Source organism: Lutjanus erythropterus, chromosome 12, assembly GCF_056507025.1.
Source record: "Lutjanus erythropterus isolate fLutEry1 chromosome 12, fLutEry1.hap2, whole genome shotgun sequence".
NCBI classification, from domain to species: Eukaryota; Metazoa; Chordata; class Actinopteri; order Lutjaniformes; family Lutjanidae; genus Lutjanus; species Lutjanus erythropterus.
Window position 1 is genome coordinate 33837433 of NC_139328.1, and position 20391 is coordinate 33857823.

The following is a 20391-nucleotide window of genomic DNA, read 5'->3' on the forward strand; positions in this document are numbered from 1 at the left end:
AACTGACTGACAAGAGAGCGGTATTCTATAGTTTTAATTTAGTTTAGTTGTAGTTCTTTCTCTCACAGCTCTCACCAACATAGTTTTTGTTGAAAAAGCTCTGATAAAACGATCCACATGCTACCTGTCCAGCACCAAATATTAAACCATGTTAGCAACGAGGCAGTGAACACCATGGAGCATTTACTACTTTAGTAGCACAAATAGAAGAAAGAAAAGAGAGTGGATGTTGAACTCAAATTCAATCCCTTTTTTCTTCTATCTTTTTTATTTGCATACAGGAACCACTGGTGGCACCATCCAAAATCTGAGATACTTGAAGAGATGACGCCCCGACGCCGAGTCTTGGACCAACTGAAAACCTCCTGTCTTCCCGCCACCAGATGACAGCAGCCCATAAATTTTCTTCAAATGCAGTATTTATTCTTAGTAAATTAATACATTGTCCTTTCTTATGTTCTGTTGGTGTGTGAATAATAAAGTAATGAAACAGTATTTTATTGTATTGCTTGTTCATGTACAGCTGAGTGAACACAACACATCACGTCTATTTTCAAACTAAAGACACTTCAGTCAGTTTTCCTCAGGATGTTCTGAGGACAGTAAAGTTTGTTCTCAATAATTAGAAAGATAAATGTCGTGGAACCGACAGCAAGCATGACAAAAGTACGACCAGCAGGTGTCGCCCTGTGTGAAGCTCTTCATCAACAGTCTTAAAAAGAGTTAACAGAGATGTTGATATTTAAAAACTGGTAGGTTTGTACTTGAATAATCCACACAGACTGTCAGCATCACATGAAGCATCACATGTTGTGCAGCATGTGACACCAGAAGATGTATCTCAAGTATGTATTTTTGTAACCCAGCTTGTTATTATACTGTGATTTTTATCAAACAGTTCTAATTTAAGAGTGCCAGTGACTGGAGCTTCAAAATATTCATAGACAAAATAAAATACATGATATTTGGATCCTGCTGAAAAATAAATATACTACATAAATTACATATTGGCATACTTGAATATACTTGCAGTCAGACTAGTCATCAGTATACTAAAAGTGTATTAATGATTAGTTAACTTAAAAATGTCAAATGTTATTTTAAATCTATCTGAAACACACTGCACACTCATTTGGTGAAACAGAAACAAGAAATCTGAATCTCAATCAAGAAATCATCCCACTGATGCCATCTTGTGTTTTCAATATGGAGTATTGCTTAGCTTGATGCTAAAACATGTTGGGAATTACCATTAGCATGTTGACTTAAAGTAAATTGGGGAACTAGGAAACAGTCCCATGAGTAATTCAGCCTTTAGTACAGTACTTCCTCAATTGTTTTTGCCTCATTTTCTAAAATGGTCAAAACTAAGAGCCATTATCAAGACTGTTTCATGGACCTTATTGAATTTTTGCAAAAAGCTAGTAACTCACCCAAAACATTTCATTCATGTGTCAAAATCTATTTCTTGTGTCAGTAAACTGACTAACACCACCAAAATGAAAAGTTGTTCCTTCGTCCTGTGAGCCGTACTACATGACAGTCAACCCTGCAACTGTTTCTTTTATATAAAAATGTCTTTTTGTTGACACTGATTGCTCACTATACTATCCAAGGATGTCAGTTTGGTCTGGCTGAATGCTGTCGCTTTAGATTCAGATTTCAACAGCAGGTAAAAGTTTACTGATAAAGGTCAGCAATGTACAATCCTAGAGAACATTGAAAAACAATAAACACATTTGTAAGTATAAAGTGAAATAATTTTTATAGAAATAGGGCTGCACTTAATGATGATTTTCTAAATGATTAATCTATCAATTATATAACAATTAATGTACTTAAAATGCATATTAAAAACTTGTCTCATTAATATTTCAATATTTTATTCAATCATAATCCTGAAAAATAGACATATAAAGCACAATAGAATAATGACAATAGTGGCGTATTTTAAAGGTAGTCTAATTTCCGCCCTATTTTTATAGGGTTTTCTGATCAGAAAAATACTGGACCTTAAAGGAGAACTATTATGTTTTTCCTCTTTTCTGACCTATAAATGTTGTCACAGTGTTGGATACTCGTTTTAAACGATTCCAAAGCATCAAATATTGAGGTTCATGCATTTGAAAGTGAGCCCTGCAAGCTGTTTTGGATGGCTCTGCACGCTCTGTTTTACTGTCTTTTTTTTTAAACGGTGTAGTAACATTGACGTCAATGCGTGGCAGACTTGCTTATATGGGCACACCCAGGTATATGCTCTAGACCTGCCCGCTCCCCCGCTCTGCTTCGGAAGTTATATCGTTGTGCGCTGCTCTGCTGTCTACAACGATTTCAGTATTAGCACGTTGAGCAACGGCTCCCAGAAAATGTTTCTTCGGGTGTGAGGGAAATGCTGCTGCAGCTGGAGGAGGGGGACAGGTCGCTCGGTGTTTCACTTCCAGCACTCATGGGGAGTAGTTTGTCCCGCTCTGATAAGACATGTCCAGTTTGTGGAGCTCAACGGTTGTGTCTCTGTCTAAAATTCTCCCACACTTCAGAGAAAGATGCATCGTCTGCTGGCCCAGTTTGATTCTACATCAGCCAACATCCTCCTCCTCAAACCTCCACAGAACAAATGTAGATGCAGTGGGATCTAACAAGTCTGTCTGGACGTAAAGTTTCTGCAGCTAGTAAGATAGCATTAGTTAGCCAGACATGCTAATGTTCACAGCTTATGTTAAAGCTGAGGTCAAAGATCAAGACAAAATTCAATACATTCCCCACACGTGCGCGTGTGTATCGTGTATTTTGAGAGACGACAAAAAAGACGCCACCGTCCAGATTCATGAAATGCAGAGTAAAATGCTCTTCTCAGAACCTCCTCCAGCATGTAGAGAATTGGAAAGCTTGCCAGCCCTAGTTACGGTTGCTAACCTATGATTGGACAATTGCTGTTTGGAGGCAGGACTTAACAAAGTGAATGTGTGAAATTGTAAATTCAGTGTCAACAAAAAATTCTTTGATCTTTGACGTGAACACATACATAGAAACTTTGCCACAGAGTGACCTCAGTGTGTTTCCTTCTTCATTACTGTCACCTGCCAGCTCATTTGCATCACAAACATTACATGCCATTGATATTTATGGAACATGTACATGTATGTCTGATAGATTTTGATAACTGAATGGATCGTTTTGCACATGATGGATCAAACAATGAAAGACTGTTTAGAAGTTGTGAAGAGTCTGAGGTGTCACTGAAAATCAACTTTTGATCAGTGAGCCAAATGAAAGTGGTTAATGAGCAAAAGTGTTGACAATTGTTCCTACTCTTTTGAACACATAATAAAATGTGAAATTGCTTAAATGAATGAGACATCCCACTCCACAATTCTGATAATAAATTTTAATGTATACAGGAAAGGTAAACATGTATCAGTAAATGCACAGTCATACTCTAAGCGTACCATGTTGTTCGACTTCAGCACAAAATACAATAAAAACAGACCACTGACGTGGTGGTTTGTAAGCAGGAAGCCATTGCCATTCATGTATCTCAGGGTGTGGATGGCCCTGTGGTTCCTGTATGCAAATGAAAGAGACAAAAAAAAAAAAGGATTTGAATTTAAGTTGAACATTCACTCTCCTCTCTTCTCTGTCTTCTCTATGTGCTCCTAAAAGCTAATGAACCATAAAACCAAAGCAATGAGCTGAAATTACAAAATATCTCTATTTTATTTCTAAAAGTAATTATCTGTGTGGGTTTGTCACATTACACAGTTATTTGATATTGTGTGTGACATACTGTACACTTTTAATATGTTAGTGAAGCTTTAAACCAAAAGTTAAACATTTCTATAGTCAATATCACTCTCATGTAAATCAGTTATATATGAAGCTACAGCTGGTCTCTGCTGGTCACTGAGCAACATCACAATGCTGCTAAGACTCCAGGAAGTCAGCTCTCAGCAAGAGTAAAACCAGATGCTATTTTTACTCTTCACTTTGTTTGTGTTACCTTTGGACAGGGCCAGGCTCGCTGGCTGCAGCTTCAAATTTTCCATAAAGACAATGGAGTGGTCGGAGGTCCTGACTTGGGTTAAATATTCATAACACACCACATCTGTGTCTGTCCTGCACTTGGGTCAACAACACTACAACAAAGTGATCTGGCCAAACACTTAAGGATGAGCTGAACCTCAATGCTGTCAGAAGAGGGCCCCTAGTCTAGACACAGTTAGGGTACTTGCCTGGCCATTTTCACAAGGACCCGCGGTCGTCTTGGCTCTCTGCCTTTTTCAGTTTCTGGGCCACCTTTCGCCGCAGAGTCACCCTCCTTCCCAGAGCATTTGTAGCCCTGCGCACCATTGCATGAACCGCCCAGGACCCCAAAGCCCCTGGGGCTCGGCTAACGTTGGCCCTGTTCTCCCTGAAATACACAGAGTAGTGAATCAGGTAACAGAACTGAAGAACGATGATGTTTTAAGATGAGCATGATAGATGAGGAAACGATTCTCAAACATGAAACATGAGTGTGATAAAATGACAATGAAATATCATTTGTAAATGGGAGAGAACAGGTTGACTTCCTGCAGACTGTCAGCTCTGAGTTTATTAGAGCGAAAAGTTGTGATCATGTAGCCTCACAATAACATCTTCATGCTAAAGCTGTAAAAACCAATCCAAAAATGAAACACAGGAGACAATTACCACACCAATCATTTATAAAAATAAAATGTATGAAAAGAAACTGATTGTAATACATAAGATTAAATAGACAGAATTTGGTATTTTTATACAGGATATTTCAAAAAGCAGAGGTAGATCAGAGAATGAATTCTGACATCTATTACTGAACAGAAGGACAATCAAATTTCTATTAAGGAAATATTAAACAAACATATTTCATAAAATATTAAGTGCTATTCTAAGTGAAAGTTCAAAGTAACAAGTTTGATGTTGTACAACATCTGGCCAATATTTTAATGCACTAATAATTAAGACACATGTAATAGTAGTACTGTTATTTCCGGAAGTATCAAACAAAACAATATATGAGGCCATTAAACTTTTGACAATACCCCAAAACAAAAGCAATAAAATATCAAAGAAGGACAATTTTAAAATGTCCAACAAGAGCAAATATTCAGCAGTTTTGTTACAGCATGTGTCTGACTGAAACATTGTGTCTCTAAAACCCTCAATGCTTCTTCTTTCACATGATTTGATTTTCTTACTCACCTGTCTATAAATGATATGTAACACTGAGTTTGGTTTTTAATCAGGATAAAATGAAGCACTTGGTTCTTTGTAGTAAAATGCAGGCTGTTATAACTTGTTGCTTTTGTGGAGTCCTGCAGATCATAATGTCTACAGTGTAAACATGAACTCTCATAGTGCAGTTACCTGGGGACAGGAGCTTCAGGTATCAAGGGTCCACGTGGTCGAACCACCAGGTTCTCCTCCTGATCACGTCTCTCTCCTGAAAACAGTTGAATTCTGATTTTAGTGACTCAAACTCACATGAAGATATTTTCTAGATTATTATGATTCTGTATCAAAGGTTTGCCTTCATTTACCTGAGCTCAGCTGGTGGTCAGGAGCGTCACAGGGGGCACAAAGATAAATCAGAGGGGTCATTAGATGATTAACAGTAGAGGAAAGCACATAAAACAACATTTTTTATGATATTTCTTTCACCTTTTCCTCTTTTCTTGTGAATTACTGATCATTTTGCTCTGAGCATTTGTAAAACACACAAAGAAAGCATCAGACACAGTTAACACTCACTTCAGTGTGTTTGTACTTACAGAAGTTATGGGATAAGTTCTGTCCTCATAGACCACAACTCCATCCACACCAGTTGGGTTGGTCTCACACTGGACCTAGGAAGAGAATGATAATAAAAAGAGATCAGGAGTAAAATAACATTTCAACATTTCATGGTTAAATATCACGTCTGTCACTGTCAAACATGTCCACATCCACATTTGAGAAAAGGCTGATTTCTGGGTAAGAAGCTACAATGAAATGGGGAGACCTTTCATTTAGGTGCACCAGTAGGAAGTGTTCTGTCTTTCTCTTCCTCTCTTCTACCAGTCCATCATCCACAGAGGTGCAGTAGGTTAGAACACTGTTTGTTCACAGTAAGTCATGTATTCGTTTAAACACAGTACCTGAAGCCTGTAATGTTACAAAGTTTTGCTCATGTGTTTTCTTTTCCTTTATTTAGTAACACTTCATATTAGGGTGCTTGTAATATGCATTGTTTAACAGGAGTAAAAGTAAATGAACACTGAGATTTATTATTTATTAACTTCATATTTTTATATATTAAATCTTCAACCCATCAATGTTTGTGTATTATTTTGTGTCCTGAGTTCACTTGTTAACTTGTTAACAATTTTATAGACTGCTTGAGAATGAGTTTCTTATTATTGTTTATAACAGCATTACAAACACTTTTATTCAGGTCAACGAACTTATCTTTTATATCACTGTTAAGAAAACAACAATAATGACAACAATGTCAGCTGGGATAGACTCCAGCAGCCCGCGACCCTTACGGAATAAGCGGTTACAGAAAATTAATGAATGAATGAATGATTGTCTTGTCTTGTCTTGTTGGTTAAGGAACAGGCCTTGTTTGTTTTTTCTCTTGTTTTGTGTGTTCATTTTTTCTTTAATATATTTATAGGGCACTGTGCAATATACAGGCAGTAATCAGTAATTAAAGAGAGCAGGAGTTATTGGCTTTATTTAAAATTAAAGACCCCTGGTTGTTTGATCGTAGCATCATGTGGGTTGCCATGTTATTCTGCTTGTTATTCTCTGTGTGGAAGTGTACACAATTTGTAATTCTTAACATTTGCAGTGGTATTTTGCCCAAGTGGATCTTTCTTTTTTTGCATTGTGTGTAAAAATGATATTAGTAGCCTCTAACCCCTCCTGGAACATTTTTACTGTTTACATCAGTCAGTGCACAGTTTAACACACTCACTAAAGTTTGCTACTGTGTAGCTGTCAGCTGACTCAGTTTCCCTCTTTTTAATATTTTTATTTTTATATGATCATAAGAAATTCTACTGTCTACACTTTTGAGTCACCAGCCTCCTGTCCTGTTTATTCTGTTCAGACTGTGTCTGTGGTGAATCAGATTAGAGGATTAATAAGTATTTCCTGTCATATACATCATTTAAATCACTATAAGTAGTTAGGTGAAGGAGATCTATCTCAGTGACTCTCCCCGAGCAGGTTGATGACCCACCCAGTTTGGTATGGAGTAGATAGGGTTAGAGTTAGGCCAGTAGTGATTAAAGTACAACATGATGGTACAACAAGAAGGCTATGAGGGAGAAATAAAGTGAAATATACTCACTGGAGTTGACAGCTCCTCTGATTCTATGATTTCAACCTGAGTGTGAAACAGCAGGACAAAGATATTTTATATTAGAATCAAACATGAAGAAACAAGGTGCAAGTTGTTTTTTTCACAGGAACATTTATTCTCCTAAAGTCTGCCAGACTATGATGCTGATATGAAAGTTAATTCAGATCAATTTTATTTATACAGACACAAATCACAGAATGCTGATGCAATACCATACTGGTATTAGTTTTCACATCATGAGTAATAGCCAATCAGCAGTGAGGGCTGTGTGACAGACTCCTGTGAGTGACAGCTGTGTGTCAGAGGAGACCAGCAGCAGACATCACCAAAGTTACAATAAACAACGCAATCTTATGATCTATTTCTGTGACGAGCATGTCCAGTTTCTCAGTTAAACCACTGAAAATGTCCAAAATCGTGGTCAGATTTCACTCGATGGATGTGAACGGCTTTTAAACACGCTTCCTAACTAGAAGCAATGCGGGCGAACTCGAGCTGAAAATATTGTTCACATTCTATATTACGAGCTGTGTTTAACACGGTGTAAGACTCAGTGTCTCACAGCACAGCACTTGAGAGTAAAACAGAGTGTACGTCAATCTCATCTTTTCTCTAACTCAGTATCGAGATTGGGGGAGTTATTACTTTAAAAACTAACAGTGACAGTTAAACTGTATTTCCTGCTATGATGAATTCATTTAATCCGTGGGTCACATTTGGGCTGAACCATGGGGGACAACTGTGATCCGTTGCAACCCCACTAAATACTTGTTCTAATTATTTTTAGAGACTTAACAGAATTTTCTTTGTCCATTCTAGCTAGTTGAATTACAATCTCTATCTATTGCGCCAGGCAGTTCCAGCTCTATGCTCATCAAACAACAGGTTGTTCTCATCCACCCAAAGATGTCAATTCAGTCATCATCTACTCACCCTCATACTGACTGCAGGTCGGGTTTAGTTTTTTAATCCACAAGACACTGTTGGAGTTTCACAGTTTTCACAGTTTAACAGTGTTGCAGAATCTCCTAAACGATTTTAGCGACTGCTGACCAGTTTTGAAACTTAAAAAAACAACCCAAAAAAGAAAAAGACAGAATGCCTCCTGCTTGTCTGGCAAAATCCAAGTCTCCTAAAGCACCGATATAATGATCACTTGCGAGCCCAATGGTCACACCACCAGTTCAAACGGGGTCTGTCACGGCTGCTATAGTGTCGAGCAGAAATGCCCGCGTTTCCGCAGGTGGGGCTGCGGCTGGCATCCCTAAGAGCGCGCACCATCACACCCTGTTCAGAGAGTGTGCATGTGCACGTGAACGTGGCTCCAAGGTAAAGAGTTTCATTGATGATTTAGGCAATTTGGTATGTTGGGGCTTTTGGAGACTTACACCAGACAAGCAGTTTTCAGATTTTTTGTTTTTTACATTTGAAAACTGGTCACTTAAATTATTGGGGAGATTCTGCAACGCTGTTTCTCCGTGAAAAAGGAAATGAGGATGAGTAGATAATGACCTAGATGGTTGGTTGTGTATCTGCAGCACTTAGATGCATGCTGAGGGCGCAGGGAACGCCCCAAGCTGGAAATATATAACATTTAATAAAAAACATTTTTAATCTACATTCTTTTTTTTGCAGATGATTCATTTTACTTTGTAAATGTTCAATACTTGTCTTGATTTTTGTCTTAAATATGGTTATTCTCTTTGACTTTTCTGCTACTGTTTCAGGGCTCATGCTTTTTCAAATTCAAATTCAAAGAGGCGTTATTGGCATGACCATGCATGTAAATTTGACTTTTTATTGCATTAATGTCCTTTCTCTCTCAGTTCATTTATTGCTGGGTTAAAACTAATGGAACTGATTTTCAATCTTAAATAATTATTACCAATACAGTTGTCTAATTAGTGTCTAATTGTGTTTCCCTGAGATCTGGATCTTTTATGAAAACTCATACAGTAACCAAGCACTTTCATCATAACAAATCGTCATTCAGCTGAGTCATAGCAGGCCTACGCTTGCTTCACAGTCAGAACAGCTCCTATTGGAGAAGAATTAACCACATGCAACAGGTTTATTGCCATGCTAGAATAATAAACACACAGCCGTCATAAACTTTAGCCGGACAAAGTGCTGTCATAAAAGGGATTGATCACTTATAAGTCTCGTGCTAATTCACGTGCTAACAAACATGCTAACCGGTTTGTGGGCAGAATTAACGTTTGATCACTGTTACTGTGTCACTAAGTACACACACAGACTAACACGCATTTTAAACAATGATATAACACCAAAGTCCTCACCATGTCTATGCAGATAGGCAGAGTTTGAGCTATTTAAGCTTTTATCTGGCCCGTTCCTCTGTTTGTGATGAGCGCGGCGCAATCTGATGACATAGGTCATAGTCACGTGGCACAGAAGTTTCGCAGAACAGTGCACTTGTTGCTTTGCATCAACTAAATCATATTCAGTTTGTTTCATAGGAACAGGTTTGTTAATATATTAAACAAAGGAAGCTTTGTTTGTATTTCCTTTTCCTTACATTGTAGTCAGACATGAAAAAGTAAGTAATGAAGCAGCGGAGAAGCCCTGTCTGTCCACACCGAGACACAACAAATATCACACCATCATGTTTTTACTTTTTTTTTCAGAAAAAATGAAAATTATCATGCAAGAATGATCATTCTTGATAGCAAATTGCAATTTTACTCAAAATATATATAATATCTCAACCCTGTCCTTCTAATTAGGTTCATTAAGATATCAATTTAATACATTTTGTGCCAAAATCACTTAGTAATGCTTTCATCCAAAATTTATATCACATTGTATTACTGGCAAAACTGCTCTGAATAAAAGTTTAAGTTATTCTAGTGTCAGATTAATTCAAAACAGAAATTTCTTACCTTAGAGAGGCAGAGATGAGCAGGTCAGGACTTTGGTTGGGGTTAGAATCCATTTTTATTTAGACTTTAACAATGTTATGATGGTTACAAGTTTCACAAAGAGAAGGTAGGTAGAAATTGAAAATTTTTTTCAAAAAAAGGTTTTAAAAGAAAATCTCTCCATGGCAAAAGGGTTAAATAGAGAAAGGACACAAAAACTTTCAATGTAAAAAGTAAAAACTACTGATGCTCTATCAATTAACTTGTTGGTGAATTATTTTTAAAAAATGTCCTTCTCCTCCCTACCTCTACCAGACCTGGAGGCAGGGAGGGAAAGTCAAAAAGTCAGCACGAAACCAACAAACACAAACCCCTTTTTCACTTCTGTGTCTACTTTTTATACAGCTGTGACACCTTCCATACATGGTAGACGGACAAAGTACACACAAATCATTGGATAAGTGTGTCTACAGCTTGTCCAACCAGATGTCAATATCAGGTCAGCGGCAGAAACAGTTTCACTTTTGCAGGAAACGAGACAATGCTCAGTCAGGAGCCACAAACAAGCCACAACATGAAGTATAACTTCAGTGTCTGTGTTATTTACTCTTGAAGACACAATACATTTTCCAGAAACTTTTCTGAAATAAAAGAAGGGTCACATTACAGACACATTTGAAGTAATTACAGAACCCACATTTGTATATTCCATTCCAGTTGTCTATAGGGAAATAATAATGATAATAATAATGATATATTCAAAATTTTAAAAATATTGAAGACAGAAGAATGTGGGAAAACCATGCAAAATTTAAGGGGGCTTTTAGGGTGGAAGGGCATGTGATGGGGCCTGTTATGACCCTGTGGGTCATTTGTCAATGTGTTTTTGTTTTTTCCTTTTGCTATAGTGTCTCCTCTCCCTAGTGTGTGTGCGTGTGTGTTGCTGCTCCAGTGTGAATTGGGAACAGGTGGCGCTGGATGATGATGATGATGACGATTGCTGCCGCACGATTGGTCGGGGGCGGAGCCCTAGGCCTACATGAGCGCCGACGGCCTGCATTCTCCCTCTCTCCAGCCTCCCCACCGCAAAGAACCACCAGCACGGTGTTACGAGTTGTTTGGTTTTGGTAATCTTTGTAGATCAGTAGATGACGGTAGTAGCTTTGAGTAATTTGTTGATAGCACTGTGAGCATATTTCGAGTAAGCCTCAAATCCTTGAAACTTTTGTAAATACGTGTAAATAGCAGGGCAGTTTAGTAGGGGGGGGGGGGCAGCCTTTATTTTGTGAACCTGTTTTCTCCTGTTTATGTTTTTGTTAGGAGATCAGGATAGTATTTTGTCTTTCTTTCCCCTTTTGTTTTTTCTTCGTTAGGTAAGTTTAGGGTTTTCCTTAGATTGTTTTGTTTATTGTTTTGGCCTGTGTTTCCCCCTGAAGCAAAATAAAAACTGCTCCTTTTTTGAACCTGAAAACGTGGTTGCTGGCCTTCTTTGGTGTGGGAAGACAGAGGGAGCACATTATCTGTTGTGTCCAGGGTTCCCCTAGACCGGGGCATAACAGGCCAGTCAAGACAAAGAATGCTGGAGCGAATCCACACGCACCACCCTATCAACTGAATGCTCCCGGATTCCCCCTTAATATATCCCAATAGTGACATCTACAGTACCTACATCTCCTGGAAGTGAACCTGAACTCAGTATCATTTCTCCAAAGACCACTGTTACATCCACGTTGTCTGGACTGTATCTCCACTGATGCAGCATCCTTAATGGGTGTGAGTGCAGGTCAGATATGTGAGAACGACATTAGTCTCCTTTTTGTCCCACAGAATAATTCACTATTATAACGTAGCATCAAAACACATGAGCGGCAATAGCCAATCAAACTCAAGGACAGAAATCTGAACTTTCAACTATTCAGTAGAGACGGATTATTCAATTCTATCCACGTATCTTGTTAAAAAAGCCTGAACAATTATATATGAGATAATTATATATAAAGTTTACTTTAAATACTTGAATTTCTTTCTCTTCTTGACTGTTGGGTTTGTTTGTTTGTGGTTTGTCTCAGTTGTTACACATCAGTCACGTAGTGCAGGGTTTGTTCTCACATACCTGATCTGCTGCATGAACATTCACACACCTTGAACTGCTACACAAAACATATTTGTGGCTTTATGGTGGTCGTGTAGAGTTCTGTAGCGAGGCAGTAGTGTTTCCAGCAGTAATCAAGTAGAGATGTTTGCAACTTCGTGGTAGGTATTGCTTCACTACACAGGCTTTTAAAAAGTCATCATGTAGATGTTCTACTACTTGTCTCTATGGTGAACATCTAGTCACATTATTACAGCAAGACCACACATATTTTAAGTGGTGATCAATGGAATTTTTAACTATTGGGTTGCTTAGTTACTAGAATTAGTTACTAAAAAGCTAAATGTGACTTTCTGTTATTTTTCAGATTACCTCAATAGAAAACATTGTGGAATTATTTAGGCTAATAAAGTGTTTCTACAGCTGCAATGAACAATTATTTTTCTCATCAATTAATAACTGATTAGTTGTTTGGTCCATGAAATATCAGAAAATGGTGAAAAATGTTGATCAAAGCTCAAGATGACATCCTCAAATGTCTTATTTTGTCCACAACTCAAAAACATTCTTGTTTTTTTTGGCAGTTTAGGAGATAATGTAGCTAACATGCATCGTCAGGTCCAGCTCCACTCTTTCAAAAACATTTTTTACCATCTTGCTCAGATCTGTTTTTTTTTTTAGACCTGGTCAATCAAGGGTTTGCTGACCATCTACGACCTTTATGATAAAGACATTTACAGATTTATCAGCAAAATCTAATCTTCTAAATACTCACTTTGGCCAAAATAAACTCCCTCCACTTTATTATCGTCCCTTCCCCCTCTATGACTGACTCTGTCCTGAACTCTTTACTGCCATCTGGGACCAGGATCTCAGGATTACCGTGTCCAACAAAAAATAGGGACAAATATTAAACCTTGTACATACCTGCTCTATATGTGAAAAGCAAAGTCTACTGCTGTATAAGATTTTACATAGAGTTCATTTCATCAATGCAAGAGTAGCCAAGATATATCCAGACAGGACCGACAGATGCAACAGATGCAAACGATCTCCTGTGGACTACTTGACATGTCCAAAACTATCTGACACCCGTTGTGCAGTCTTGGGTAAAAGAGTGGACCCCGATCCCCTCACTGTCCTCTTTGGAATTCCTTCTGTGATCAGTGCATCCAAAGCCTCGCAACAAATTGTTGTATTTTCTACTCTGCTTGTGAGGAGACTCATTCTCCTTATATGGACACATACTCCCCCCTAATCATAACGTTTTTTTACTTACTTTTCCCTCAAGTACTATCATTTCCTCCCCGTCCTGGTACGCATGTGTGTGTGTGAATGTGATTAGGGGTGGGGGTGAAGGACCATCCTGTGCAGAGAAGGAAGGACTGACAACTGGAGTGTGAGGTTTTACAGAATGGACACACTTCTCTACATTAGACACAGAAACGTAACATGATGTCACTTCTTTGCCCTTTCAAAGCACTGTTGTTCAAAATACAACACAAGTCAAACAGTGGATCAAACATGGCCGTCAGGCGTACACACACTTTGTTGCTTAACTGTAAACTCACGAGTCAGGCATGAGAAATACAAAAAGACACCAGGTGAGTTTACCTGTACTGAATTTATCAAGTCTGCACTGACCATGATTGACCATGTTGTAAACCTCAGGTTGACACTGAGAGAAGCTGGACAGAGAGTTCAGCCCAACCTCAGCAGATCTGCTGTTGCAACAGTAATTTGGACATTTCGACATGAGCGCAGGTGAAAAAACAACTTTTCTCTACAATCAGTGCAATGTAGCCCAGAGCCTAGAGTGTAATTCATACTTTCTTTTTTGTCTCCACAAATATTGTTGCTGTGTTTATATGCTATTTACAATGTTCTCTTCTGATTTTCAGTGCAAAATACAAAATTTGGAAATGCATGTATTGACTGAACTCACAATGTGGAGAGAAAAAATATTTTCATCAGTGTGCAGGTCTGTTTTTTTATGTTGTGTCTGATCCAAACAATTACAGAGTGAAACGAAGTTGAATGAATATGATTTATGTAGGGTAAATAAACAAAAGTTTGTTGATTCTGTCCCTCTAAACTTTATTTCACTAAAATTTATCTTTTGAACCATTTTTTAGCAGTTCCAAACTCAGTTATTGATAAAGCAATAGTTCACCCAAAAATGAAATTTCACTCAATATCTCTTCCCCCTGTGCTGATGTGAGGATGGGTGAGCTTCAGTGGAATGCTGTTTTCCACTGAAGCTGTGGGAGTGTTTTGTGAACTGGAGATCTCCACCCATCCTCACATCAGCATATTGAGTGAAATTTCATTTTTGTGTGAACTATCGCTTTAATGACTGAAATGTTAAACATGTTTTAGATTGAGCACAGCTGTGTCAAACTGATTAAAACAAAATCAGATCAGCAGAAGCATGTGCAGGCCGTATCATGACAGAGTCGGGTTTTTACTCATTTTTGTACAGTTTTGAATGAAGTGTTTCATTTTGCAAAACATCTGAAGTGTTCTGCTACTTGTGTTTGTGGCCGGGTGAATTGTGTGTTTTGGCAAAATAAGCCATGTGCTTAAGCAAAAAAAAAACCAAACTGCAAAAATCTGTAAAATGTTTTCCTGTAGCAACATGCTCTGAACACTGTGTTTTGCATTTTTTGATGTAGTGTGTGACGGCTGTTCAGCGGTGTTTATATTCTGACTGGTTTTGTGTATGATCTGATAGCATTGTTTGATTTTGCCAGAAGAGAAACTGACCTTTTTAAAAAAAAAAATAAACCCCAGATTGTTACAGTTACAGTTTTACAAAATGACCATGTTTGTGGAAGGATGCTTTAATCACCCACTAGCTGCTTACCAACTCTGATAGTAACACAAAATACAGGTCATATTTGTGCTGTTCACAGAAAATGCAGTTTTGGGTCATAGGTTTGGTTTGGACTTTGGTAGGGATACAATTCAATGTGAGCAAAATTAAAAATTCTGTGCTAAACTACACATTCATTTGACAATGTACACATCCAATCCAATCCAATCCAATCCAACTTTATTTGTAAAGCACTTTATAAGCAACCGCAGTGGACCAAAGTGCTGTACAGGAATAAAATACAAGAACAGATTAAAAGACATAAAACAGCTATACAATTTAAAGCAATAGAAAAATAAAATTAAACAAATATATATATATATATATATGTGTATATATATATATATATATATATATATATATATATATATATATATATATGTACATATACATACACACATACATATGCACATACATACAATACATTCAACATCTCACATGATGTTAAAAGCCAGGGAGAAGAGATGGGTTTTAAGATGTGATTTAAAAACAGGCAGCGAGGAGGCCTGTCTGATGTGGAGAGGCAGATCATTCCACAGTTTTGGTGCTGCTACAGCAAAGGCACGGTCACCTCTGAGCTTTCGCTTCGTTTTAGGTACACTCAGGAGCAGCTGATCAGCTGACCTGAGAGAGCGGAGGGGTGTATAAGGCTGCAGCAGTTCGGAGAGGTAGGGCGGGGCGAGACCATTTAGGGATTTAAAAGTAAATAAAAGAATTTTAAAACTGATCCTAAAATGGATGGGCAACCAGTGAAGTGAGGCTAAAATGGGGGAAATGTGCTCGTGCTTACGTGTGCCAGTTAAAAGACGTGCCGCAGCATTTTGCACCATCTGAAGACGAGCGACAGAGGACCCACTAACCCCCACATAAAGTGCATTACAGTAATCCAGCCTAGTGGTCACAAAGGCGTGGATTACTGTTTCAAAGTGCTGTTTTGAAAGAATCGGTTTAATTTTGGCAAGTTGCCTCAATTGGAAAAAGCTTGACTTAACAACCGACCTGATCTGACAGTCAAGCTTGAGATCAGCATCTACTTTAACCCCAAGATTAGTGACAGTTGGCTTAATGAACTGGGCCAGGGAACCCAGATCTACAGGGGGAGCCCCAGTGGTGCCACCAAAAACCATCACCTCTGTCTTTTTCTCATTAAAATTTAAAAAAGTTTAAAGCCATCCAGGCCTTTATGTCATCAAGACACCTGAGTAGCGGTTTGACAGAATAGGAGTCTTTCTTTTTGAGAGGGACATAAATCTGACTGTCATCTGCGTAACAGTGGAATGAGATACCATGATTTCTCAGTATGGAACCAAGTGGAAGCAAGTAGAGAGAGAAGAGAAGAGGCCCTAAAACTGAGCCCTGTGGGACCCCACATGGGAGACGAGCAGAGGAGGACACAGAGTCACCAAGGCTGACACAAAAAGTTCGATCAGCCAAGTATGACCTGAACCACTCCAGTGCTACACCCCTGATACCCACCCACTGTTCCAAACGAGAGATTAAAAGTTCATGGTCCACTGTGTCAAATGCAGCAGTTAAATCTAAAAGCACAAGAATAACACAGTCACCGGCATCAGTGGCTAAAAAGATATCATTAAAAACTCTTAAAAGAGCTGATTCGGTGCTGTGCAAGGTTTTAAAACCAGATTGGAAGACCTCAAGAATGTTGTGCTCATCCAGAAAAACCATTAATTGGCTGCAAACTATCTTCTCAAGGATTTTTGAGATAAAAGGCAATTTAGAGATTGGTCTGTAATTTGAGAGAACAGTAGTATCTTGGCCTGGTTTTTTAATCAAAGGTTGTACTACTGCATGTTTGAGATTTTTAGGGACCACACCTGAGGACAAACTACTATTGATAAGTGTCAGAACAGAGGACCCTATAGTGGGGAGAACCTCTTTAAAAAGTCGAGGAGGGACCACATCATTCGGAGAACCTGAGGGCTTCAACTGACCAACAGTCTTCTGTAACAACAACAGAGTTACAGGCTCAAACCTGTTGAAGACAGCAGAGCAGGACACAGAGACTGAAGTGTCAGACGCAGAGGGTGAGATTAACGCCCTAGTGGAGGAAACCTTATCAATGAAAAAGTGAAGGAAATTTTCACACACAGCAGGGGAGGACTCAATACAGACAGTCTGTGGGGCATTAAGAACAGAGTCAATGGTCTTAAACAAGACACGAGGCTTATGACAGTTGGACAGAATAATATCAGAAAAATGTTTTCTTTTAGCATCTTTCACAGTTGTTTGATAATGACGCCAGCAGTCCCTTAAAATTTGAAATGACACCTGCAGTTTGTCCCTTTTCCACTTCCGCTCAGCTCTACGGCACTCGCGTCTGACAGCACGGGTTGTGTCATTCAGCCAGGGTTCAGATTTAATCCTAGGCTGCCTGGTTTTTAACGGAGCCACGGTGTCTAAAATGGATTGGCAGGTGGATTGCAGCCATGAGCTGAGCTCCTCCGTATCTTTGTCCAAACACTCAGAGACACAGTTATGAGTCTGACTGAAAACGGCCGAGAACTGAACAGCAGTGGAAGGGTTAATAATGCGACAGCGTCGGGCAGCAGCGCCAGGTTTAACTGTTTCACAAGCAAGGGCAACCTCAAATACTACAGGCATATGATCAGAAAATACTGCGTCACAAACTTCCAAATTAAAAACAGGCAAACCAAAAGATAAAACAAGATCAAGTGTGTGTCCGCGTTCTTGTGTGGGACCAGACACAGACTGCACAAGATTAAAAGAGTCAATGAGGCTTAAAAAGTCCTTTGCCATTGGCTTATCAGGACAACACACATGAACATTAAAATCTCCAACAATAAGGACACGATCATATTTAGGCATGATTTCTGCCAGGAAATCAGAGAACTCATTTAAAAAGTCCTTATTGTAATTGGGAGGCCGATAGACCACTGCACACAACACTGTGTGAGAGCGACAAAGTTCAAATAGGCTCAGTTCAAAGCTGGTGAACGAGGATGGTAACGATAGCTGCTTACATTTATAGTGACTCTTAAAAACAGTGGCAGTTCCTCCACCTCGGCCCGATGTCCGCGGGGAGTTAAAATAGCAGCAGTTCGGAGGTAAAAGTTCAGTGAAAGCGCTGGACTCACCAACACTCAGCCAGGTCTCAGTCACACAGAGAAAGTCCAATCCTCGGGACGTGAAGAAATCTTTAAGAACAAAAGTTTTATTCGCTAGCGATCTAGCGTTTACCAGGCCAATCCTGACAGGAACCGGCGGTTCCGCGGCGTCAGCTGTCCGGGGAGCCCGACTCAGAGGCCGCAGGTTACACAGATTCACTCCGCGCCGGCAGGGACGGGGAGAGCAGGGGCCGCGGGTCTGGAACACCTCATCCGGGCCGACAACGGGTAACAGCCAGGAGACGCGAGGCATCGCTCCAAACAGGGTCCAGGAAGCCGTAGAAAAACGCGCCATGCAGGCCTTCAGCCTCACCAGCTGACCGCTGCGTTTACCCCGGCGGCGGGGACGCTTACGCCGGAGAGGTGGAGCTAGGGCGCGGCAAAGGTGAGCTGGGATCCCCGATAGAAACGGGGGCAAACTTTTATGTCCCGTATCATCTGACTTCACCAGATCTTGGGTAGAAAGTTGAAGATCCATCAGTGTTTGGCGATCGTACACCAGTAGAGAGTTGACATATTGGGTAACAAGCGACAGAAACAGCGCAAACACACACAATGCTGGCAGAGACAGACGGCAGGCCGTACACACAGGCGCCATCTTTCTGTCATACACATACACACTCACAGCCACTTTATTAGGTACACCTGTTATCAAATATCTAATCAGCCAATCTCATGACAGCATCTCAATGCACTTAGGCATGTAGACATGGTCAAGATCACCTGCTGAAGTTCAAACTGAGCAGAAAGGTGATTTAAGTGACTTTGAACATAGCATTATTGTTGGTGCCAGACAGGCTGGTCTGAATATTTCAGAAACTGCTGATCTAATGGGATTTTCACACACAACCATCTCTAGGGTTTACAGAGAATGGTCTGAAAAAGAGAAAATATCCAGAGAGGGGCAGTTCACTGGGCGAGAATGCCTTGTTGATGCCAGAGGAGATGATAGAAAGGCAACAGCAACTCAAATAACCACTCATTACAGCCAAGGTATGCAGAAGACCATCTCCAAATGCACAACGAATCGAACCTTGAAGCAGATGGGCTACAGCAGACCAAACTGGGTGCCACTACTGTCAGAAGAACAGGAAACTGAGGCTACAATTCACGCGGGTTCATGCCTTGTATCAACGGTTCAGGCTGGTAGTGGTGGTGTAATGGTGTATTGCACACTTTGGGCCCCTTACTACCAACTGAGCATCGATTAAACACCACACCCCAACTACTGCAATGTCCCCACACCACCTGTTTCCTGGTGGGGATCTGCACTCTACTGAGTAACCTCTTCTAGTGAGCACATGAATTCTTGGTGATGGGCAAAAATGTGTTCAGCAGGGTGACGATGACCTTTGAACACAAAGCCTGTGGCCACTACTGTCACCTTGTGGAGGCATTAAAAAAAGAGTTTTCAAGGTTTTTCAAAAAATCTGAATCACAGAGGTCCTTCATTATACAGTCATGAATGTGCACAAATAAATATTAGGCTTGGTTTGTTGGTCTGATAGATACGCACATATGCAGTGAATAATCTGCAGAGACAGTCAGCATCATATGGAGTGTACAATCTGCCAACTGTACACAACCAGCCAAAGAAGGTGTGTCTCCAGTATGAGATATGAGATTTTATAACCCAGCTTGAATTTTACCCAGCTTGTGTTACGATATTATTATAGATTCTTATAGTATTAACAAGATAAGCTAGGAGCTAGAATCCAAGATATTTAACCCAGAGTGTGATGGAGAACAAAACAGAGCTAAAATGAAAGTGATGTGTGGACTTAAATGCATCATGTAAACACAAACATAACTTAACTGAATGCTAACATTGCAGCTTTTGTACTGGATGAGGTGAGAGAATGTTCGCTAACACATGAGCAAAGACGAGCAACCGAACAATGATGACTGCAGCTTTGACCCAAGTTTACTATTTTAACAAGATGTCCTCTACAGCTGAGAGACAATGTGCCTGTCCTTTACAGAAAAAAACAACCTGTTCTCATTCCAGGTTGTCAAATAGCGACATA

The 20391-nt window shown here is 39.5% G+C and overlaps 3 protein-coding genes across 3 annotated transcripts in view; 1 reads left to right on the top strand and 2 right to left on the bottom strand.

The window, feature by feature from the left end:
• LOC146318281 (uncharacterized) overlaps window positions 1-494 on the top strand; it is a 30080-nt gene extending 29586 nt beyond the window's left edge. The window contains exon 6 of the mRNA XM_084732174.1: window positions 282-494. The gene's annotated coding sequence lies outside the window, so the exon portion shown is untranslated. The remainder of the gene's footprint in view (window positions 1-281) is intronic.
• A 3254-nt stretch (window positions 495-3748) lies between these two features.
• Window positions 3749-20391, bottom strand: part of LOC146318283 (uncharacterized) — a 151375-nt gene continuing 134732 nt past the window's right edge. The window contains exons 3-7 of the mRNA XM_084732525.1: window positions 7358-7393; window positions 5790-5864; window positions 5559-5568; window positions 5386-5461; window positions 3749-4408 (exon numbers count right to left, since the gene is read on the bottom strand). Of these exons, the coding sequence (XP_084588651.1) occupies window positions 4240-4408; window positions 5386-5461; window positions 5559-5568; window positions 5790-5864; window positions 7358-7393 (366 nt within the window). The 3' untranslated portion in view covers window positions 3749-4239. The remainder of the gene's footprint in view (window positions 4409-5385; window positions 5462-5558; window positions 5569-5789; window positions 5865-7357; window positions 7394-20391) is intronic.
• On the bottom strand, window positions 15372-18958 carry LOC146318284 (uncharacterized). The gene is made up of 2 exons (XM_084732492.1): window positions 18335-18958; window positions 15372-15442 (listed from the first exon to the last, which is right to left on the bottom strand). Exons 1-2 carry the CDS (start codon window positions 18840-18842, stop codon window positions 15399-15401), a joined length of 552 nt encoding a protein of 183 aa, XP_084588618.1. The 5' UTR covers window positions 18843-18958; the 3' UTR covers window positions 15372-15398.